Here is a 7,884-nt window from a genome sequence, read left to right as displayed (position 1 = left end):
TCGCATGTGCTGTGCCAGTGTGCCTGCACATGTGATGTGACAATAAAAGTGATTTGATTTGATTTTAAAATTTGAAGGAAGAAGGATTCACACCTCAGTCGTTGTTTAAACCCTGGACCTGATGTGCACCTGCACGCTGTAGCCGCGTAACCCAGAGTGACCGTGATTGGTCCGTTCAGTACTGCCGTTTGCTCTTACAGATGTTCAGCCACCTCTGCCACCCTTCATCTAATCGACCGGAGGAGAAACGTCTCCAGCAGCGAGTGTTTAGGAGCAGAGCTTTATTTCTTCTTCTTCACTCACAGAATCTCTGTATCACGCCGCCGCCCTGCAGACCGAGCGCGCTCCTGCCTCTGTGGTGGAGGTAATGAGCAGAAACAGACACCGATGTGAAATTTCACACACTTTTAATGTATTTATTATTCTGGCTCGTTCCATAAGGGATGCTATGTAATCTGTAATAATCTGGAGCTGGTATTGTTAGAGTCACTCGTGCTGCCAGCAGTTAATTCGCCCGAGTGTCATCGACTTCCTCTGGCTGTCACGCTCGTCTCTTCTGCTGTGAACACCGTGTTTAGAGCTGTAGTTAATCCTCATGTCTTGGATGTCTGACTGTCCATGAACGCACCAGAAGACCTGGTGAGTTTATCTGTTGCACAAGAGCTGATGGACGATTTGGGAAATGACGGTCCTTTAATTTAAACACGATGCATGCTCGCCATCTTTATTTCTTCTTGATGAACTTCCTGCGGGTGGCGTTGGGGTTGGCCCGCCTCCTGCCGCCGCCACACTGGCTGTCTCTGATCTGCAGGTTGGCGGCTCGGCTGTAGATGTCGTTCTCACAGAACGGCGACGCTCCGGCCACGTAGTCCGGGTTGAAGACATCGGTCTTCTGGCGAGCCTTCCGGGAGAGCCTCTGCTGGGGGAAGCGCTGGTCCTCCACCAGGTGGGGGTTGGTGGAGTGTTTCCCCCCCTGAGGCAGAGGCAGCGTGTGCTGAAACACAAGACGGCAGCAGTCATGTTTAGGACGTTTAGACCCGACTCAGGCAGAACTGAAGCGGTCTGAAAAAACGATTTACGCTGCAGCGCGACCGCAGAGTCATTTTAGAAGTGATAAAACGCCGCGTCTCACCCGGAGCCCTCTGGGGTTCAACACTTTGGGGTTTTTGGAGAAATGCATCTGCACGCTGCCGTCCTCGTTCACCGTCACCGCCAGCTTCTTCAGGGTTCTGTTCCCGCAGTGAGGACAGAAAGCTTTGTTCATGTCGCTCGTCGTCCTGGAATCGAAACATTTAACAGGTCAATGCTCCTGCACGGGCGACCCCTCGCTGTATTCTCCTTACAGCCTCTAAGAACAGGACAGGTCACTAACATCTGTCCGTCTGAGGAACATCTGTCCTCTCATGTTAGGTTTGTTCCAACCCTGCACTCCACGCTCCATCGTTCTGATCCACTTTAACATCTGTGCTTTTTCTTAAAGCAGGCGTGGGCAACTCCAGGCCTCGAGGGCCGGAGTCCTGCAGCTTTTAGATGCGTCCTTGATCCAACACAGCTGATTTAAACGTCTAAATGACCTCCTCAGCATGTCAGGAAGTTCTCCAGAAACCAGGTAATGAACTAATCATGTGATTCAGGTGTGTTGACCCAGGGTGAGATCTAAAACCTGCAGGACGCCGGCCCTCGCACCCCTGGTGCAGAGCCACTTTAATGGATTATATTCAGATTTTTACATGTTTTATTTTGACCTTATTTACATCTGTATCTCTGGAGCACCTTTATTATATTTTTCTATGTAAGCATCATTTTTACTGTGTTTTATTATTTTTATTTTAACCTACTCAAGCAGTAATTTAATACATTTATTTATTTATTTTATTCCTTTCACTGACTTTGTCCATTTTATTTATGTATTAATGTATTTTTATTCTTTTAATAAAGCAGTCCTGACTTGTTCACTTGTTCAGCACCTTTATTCTACTCTTGATATAAATTTAAATGTTTTAAATGTCGTGTTTTGTATTTTTCGCTGGAACGGATTCGAGCTGCCTCCCTTTCAGCCTGAAGAGGTTTTGTTAACTTTGTTCGGACTCACTTGAAGCAGGCGTGACATCTCAGGATGTAGTTCCTCGCCTGTTTGATCAGCATCCCGTTCACAGAGAGAACGTGAAGTCCGATCTGAATGAGAACGTTCTGGGACACAGACAGCGAAAGCTTTTTGAAGCAGGAGAATATTTATTCACGCAGCGGTTTACTGAAACCATTCACACAAACCTTTAGACAGAAGGTGAAAAACAGCGAATGCACCGTCTGCATCCGTTACCTGCATGGCGAAGTCGGTGGTGAGACAGCCGACTTTGATGTCAGCTGGAGCCGTCCAATCAGCGGAGTCCATTTTCACCTCTTTGATGTTACCGGGAGTGATCCATCCTCCTCCATCGTCATCGTCCTCCTCGTCATCTTCGTCATCAGGCTCGTTCTCTTTGTCCTCGTCGTCCGATTGGCCCGCCGACGCCCTTTGCTCCGCCCTCTTCTCTGTCTGTGGTGATTCGTTGCCCTCTTTCTGTAAACAAACATCATCATCATCATCATCATCATCATCATCACTGCAGTCTGACAGGTGACAGAAGTCATGACTCAATGAGAGATGTAAAATTCCTCCTTTGTCTCCTTGCTTCCTCTCACATGCATCCTTTCCTACGGGGAGATGTTGAGGAGGAAACCCTGTTTATCCCACGCCATCAACGTCAGGAACGTTTTCCACACGATTCACTATTTACACATTTACACAAGAATAAGACCTCAGATCACACTTGAACTACTTTTTCTCTTGAAATGTGCTGCAGTAGGTGGAGGTGGAGGTGGAGGGCATGCACATGAAGTTCAGAGGCTGCAACACAACAACAGAAATAAAAGGGTAATGCACTGATGCACTAGAGTCTGACTGGCGTGTGAAACCATGCAAACACAAAGACGCCTGCAGCCCTCAAAGTCTCATGGAGGCTCCTTTAAATATGAACGAGGTCTCCTGCAAACTGCAGCCGGTGACACGAGCCGGTCACTGAGGGGCTGAACCGAGGCTCGGAGGAACACAAAGGATTATTCTGAACTGTGAATCATGCAAAGCTGCTCTACGAGACTCCCAGCATGAAAACATTCTTCCCTTTCAACTCACCAGTAAACCCAGCAGCTCATCGCTGAAGGTCAGGAGCGGATCCCTCCAGAACAGAAAGCTGGTGAACTGGTCTCCGTCCGAAGTCGTCCGTGTGTCCGCTCGTTTCTGTCCACCGCTCGATTTTAAACCCTCCGCTGGACCCTGACAGAGCAGCAGCGATAACACACACGCTGTGTTTACGTGCACAACCTGGAGACACAATCTCTTTTCCAACAACACGGCACCCAACTCCATTCATCCACCCATGCCTCCATCCATCTGTCTGTCCATCCATCCTTAGTGGCCGGGAAAAACACATGTTCCTCTCTCCAGACATTTTCTCGGGAATTTCCACCCAGCTGTGAGCTTTAACCTCTCCAGCGTGTCCTGGTTCTGTCCTGGGGGAAACAGTTAACCTGCAGCGCTGCAGGTTTTCTGGTCGGATCCCCAAAGCACCCTAGCTGGCTCCCTTCAGTGTGGAGGACTAACAACCACTGCACGATGTTCCAAACCAGTTCCACATGTTTTCACAGGAAAAAAACCCAGTAAAGACACAGCACCACAAAGCCTCTGTGCTCAGAGGTGGAACCACGCCACTGGCTGTGGGAGGGGACAGACATTCACACATGCAGCTCACAGAGTCCGTCCTCCATGATTTTATTCTGTGGATGTTACTCAAGAAGCCTGTTTTCTACGATCGCTTTAAGACACGTTCACAGAGGAAAGGTTCTGAGCATTGAAACTATCTGTGCAAACACAGGCGTCTGTGTCAGCAGAGGGATTTAAAACCCTCTGAGGAAGTCGTTACAGCGAGAGTTGGTGAGACTGTGAGGTCCAGGTGCTCCTCGTCCTCTCGCCACGGCATGAAGTCTCAGACTTATCGTGCTTTTAACGTTTGTCGCATCAAAAATACAAAAGAATAGAAAAAGTCTGAGGAAATGAAGACGAGCTCCGAAACAACATCAGAACAAAGCTCAAAATTGTGTATTTTAAAAACTAAGCACAGACGAAGGTCAGCAGAAGGTACGTCGTCCGATTTTCCCCAATTTTAACTGACAGCGTAAAGAAACGAGAGATTTACAAGAAAGGAAATAACTTTTTTAAACACTTTGAAAGGAGTCGAGTATTTCTGTCTGTGACGTTCAGATTCTCCTAAATCTCTCAAATTTGGTTTCCTGATTAAAATAATTTCACATTATGAGGAAAAGATGCAAAAATTAAACGACAGAAACTTCTTGTTTTAAAGCTACTGTCTCAAAACATCTACGATCGAACCAAAGAGAGCTGTGTTTCTTTCCTCACCAGTAAACCCAGCAGCTCGTCATCGATGGCCGGCAGCGGCTCCCTCCAGAACTGGAAGCTGTTGAACTCGTCGCCGTCGGTCTCGTTCGGCGTCTTCTTTTCCGTCTCCGTCTGTTGGACATTCGTGCTGTCCGCAGGTTTCTGAAGACGCAAACACAAAGTGAGAAAACGTTCCTGACTGCACGCCGGCCTGACGGCTGACACGAGCGTCTGACTCTCACCTTGGAAGGAAAGTGGAACCCGGCGACGTTCATCGGAGTCTCGGGGTGGCGCTGCGTGCTCTGAATGTTCACCTGGATCAGAAAATAACCAGAGGAGTCTGAGTTTATCACAGTGTGGAGTTAAACTTCTACATGTCTGCTTTACAAAGTCAAGAACAGAATAGAATAGAATAGAACAACCCTTTATTGGCATTGTACAACAAAAGTATGGGTGCAATGAACACGCGAGGCTAACTGCACAGGAGTAAAAATATACATAAATATTAAACACATCAGGAATAAACAGCAAACAGGAGCGCGAGTCTGTGTGCTGCAGGTACCTTAACCTCCGGCTCCTTCCTCAGGTGCTGCGAGCCCACGTTCTCCAGCTCCAGCTGGTAGGTCAGAGCCAGGACTTTGATGTCGGTGGCTGAGAGACTCGGATAGTCTCCGGTCTTCTTGGAGAACTCTGTCACTGAAAACAGACACAAGGATGTTAGATCACACCTTTACAAGAGGTTTGGGATTCAGACGCCCGCTCACCGTGTCTGATGTGCTCTGGATGAGGTTCCTTAAAGTGCAGCTGGTACGGCAGGAAGGCCAGGCTCCTCCTGGTGGGCTTGTCTCGGATCTCTTCCACCACATCTTTCAGGGTGTAGATATTCCTGCCGATTTCCTACCAAATAAAACCAACAGAGTGAGATAACATCGGGACGCTTCAGCCTCATCTTTATCGTGGCAGCAGCCAGAATTCGTTTTTTAATCCGCTTCAAGCTGAAATCTTCATTAAAGTTCCAGTGAATATTTATTTTACTAAACAAGGTTTTTTCTCCGTTAACAGTCTGAGAACAGAGACCAGATCCGGACCAAAAACCGGTCCATCTACGTTTAAACCTGAACTACAGCATCCGGTGATGCTTTGAGCACCATTGATCCAGATCTCCTTTCTCTGGACGACATTAAAGATCCGGGACCAGATGAACACATTTAACTCCGTTTTATGGTCCTGGATCATTTATTGTCCCTGTGAAAGCAGAAGACGATCCGGTTTCTCGGTTTGTTGTCGGGGACCTGTTGGCCTCCGGCTCCACGCTGAGTCCTCTCCCCCTGGCTCGCCTCGCTGACACCCCCGGTCTCTGAAGCCCCTCTCCCGGGTCAATCACACCCTCACAACCCGGTCCACCTGTATCAGGAGGGACAGACTCACCTGGAGAGGAGCTTTCCTTAAAAACGCTCCTGCATCTGCGACAACATGCTCTACCAGGGTGGTCGCCATCTTGGTTTGGCGACCAGCAGCGGGAGCGACCAATCAGAAGAGAGGGGAAACACTCGTGACACGGAGAAGCCGAAAACACGTCATTCATGTGGGAAAGTTGAACTTAACCATTAAAGTTGTTTTTAAAAAAGTGAAACGTTTGTTTTCTTATTTAATTCGTGTATTGTTTTAATCGATGTATTAATGTAACTCATATTTTATATACAGTAATTTTATAGAACAGGTCGCGGCTGCTATTGCGTGTTGTTCCCACTGTCCTGAACGTCACGTCACTTTAGCGTCACGTGGTGTTTGTTGACGGTAGGAGAGTGAGAAAGATGGCGGCCCGCTGGAGCAGTGAGAATGTTGTGGTGGAGTTTAGAGACGCCCAGGTGAGTTTTTCTTTTTTTATTTATTTTTATTTTTATATTTTTTAATTTCATGTTTGTACGAAGCGCCTGCGCGCGCAGGTCAGGGAGCGTTTAAAGTCTCGTAAAAGAGAAAACTGCTCAGTCCAAGTTGAATCACCCGGACTTCTTCTTAGTGTTTGTTGTAGATCGATCCAGTTGAATGTTTTTAATCGATTAATCGATGGAGTTGTGTATGTGGCACCGAATGTGTGGAGGATTATAAATGTAATAATGAATTACTCGGCAAAAAAAAATAAAAGTGTGTATGTATATATATATATATACACCAACAAACAAAGAGTAACTCCAGATTAATGAACGTGGATCAATTAGAATGAAAATTAAGTTATTCACAGCCTGAGTGATTAATCAGCCAATCAGGAAGTTAATCAGTAGTTCAGGTGATTGAATAGTTGTTCTGGTCACTTTTAAAAGCGCAGACTCATCACATTTTTGATAATCTTTGAATATCTGTATATGTAATAGTAAAATAAACAGAAACAAGTTGATAATAAATGATCATATCGGGTAATTTCATATCACCTGAAAGCTTCAAAGCTTCGTTGTGTCAGCAGCAAAGGTTACTTCGTCTTTAATCTCACGTTTAATTCAGGGAAAAGCACATCTGCTCTGAATGAGAGGAAATCTCTCTGAACTGAAGTTCGACGATTTTAATTCTGTTTGAATTTTGATTGTTACTAAAATAGGCACAGTGAAAATTACACGGCGTTAGCTAAAATAAAAAACTGCCACTGCTGCTTTTGTCTCGTGTTTTCAGGCCACCGCCATGTCCGTGGACTGCCTGGGCTCCCACGCTGTGCTGTCCGGGTAAGTTTGGGTCACCTGAACGCGCCACAGTCCTTTTTTCTCAAACAACAAATAATGAAATGTGTTTAATGTCACATCAGAGGCTCGTAATTATTCATTAGTCAGTTAATTATTCAGTTTCAGAGCAGCTCTGTCCGCTGAGCTACAATAAATGTTTGAGAGAAGGAACATAAGTGTAGTAATAATACATTGATAATAAGTTAGTATCAGAATGACAGGATACTTAAATTATTAAAAAGTTAATAAAGATAAAAAAGTGAAAACGATCTATATTTATGTAAAAAATCAACTTCATTATGATTTATGACATGAAAACATTTGAAATTTGCAGCTATGAAATTTTTTATGTCATTATTTAGAGTTTCAAGAAAGTCAAACTTTGGTTAAGAAAAGTCAAATATTAATTAAAAAAATTATTATTAATAAGAAGTTAACACTGAGACAAAGTCAGCTGTAATAAAATTTTAAATGATCTAAGATTAAGAGACACGAATGAGATACAGATATTGAGATAATAATAAATAATATATTTTCTTATCTTCAAATCAAATCACTTTTATTGTCACATCACATGTGCAGGTGGGCGGGTACAGCACATGTGAGTGAAATTCTTCTGTGTGAGCTTCACAAGCAGGTGTGCAAAATACAATAACATAAAACAAGCAAAATATAAGAATGGCTACATCTGAGAGTTATATGAATAAATATATGTACAATATAAGAGTGTATGCATTACTG

The 7,884-nt window shown here is 44.9% G+C and overlaps 2 protein-coding genes across 3 annotated transcripts in view; one reads left to right on the top strand and one right to left on the bottom strand.

Moving 5' to 3' along the window:
* Positions 1-390: 390 nt before the first annotated feature.
* nob1 (NIN1 (RPN12) binding protein 1 homolog) lies at positions 391-5,978 on the bottom strand. Of its 2 annotated transcripts, XM_005726347.1 has the most exons (10): positions 5,861-5,978; positions 5,197-5,329; positions 4,995-5,128; positions 4,675-4,746; positions 4,454-4,594; positions 3,173-3,313; positions 2,321-2,560; positions 2,093-2,190; positions 1,133-1,277; positions 391-994 (listed from the first exon to the last, which is right to left on the bottom strand). In XM_005726347.1, the coding sequence occupies exons 1-10, from the start codon at positions 5,927-5,929 to the stop codon at positions 725-727; spliced, it is 1,443 nt and encodes a 480-aa protein (XP_005726404.1). In that variant the 5' UTR covers positions 5,930-5,978; the 3' UTR covers positions 391-724. The 2 variants fall into 2 exon arrangements, with proteins under 2 accessions (XP_005726404.1, XP_005726405.1); XM_005726348.1 differs by lacking the exon at positions 3,173-3,313 and having other exon boundaries at positions 5,861-5,976.
* A 190-nt stretch (positions 5,979-6,168) lies between these two features.
* Positions 6,169-7,884, top strand: part of wdr59 (WD repeat domain 59) — a 15,896-nt gene continuing 14,180 nt past the window's right edge. Inside the window, exons 1-2 of the mRNA XM_013909102.1 lie at positions 6,169-6,300; positions 7,097-7,146. Of these exons, the coding sequence (XP_013764556.1) occupies positions 6,247-6,300; positions 7,097-7,146 (104 nt within the window). The 5' untranslated portion in view covers positions 6,169-6,246. The remainder of the gene's footprint in view (positions 6,301-7,096; positions 7,147-7,884) is intronic.

Source organism: Pundamilia nyererei, unplaced genomic scaffold (assembly GCF_000239375.1).
Source record: "Pundamilia nyererei isolate P.nyererei 1_Seehausen unplaced genomic scaffold, PunNye1.0 scaffold00019, whole genome shotgun sequence".
Taxonomy (NCBI): Eukaryota; Metazoa; Chordata; class Actinopteri; order Cichliformes; family Cichlidae; genus Pundamilia; species Pundamilia nyererei.
The sequence above is the reverse complement of the archived record's forward strand: the minus strand, read 5'-3'. Positions and strand labels throughout refer to the sequence as shown.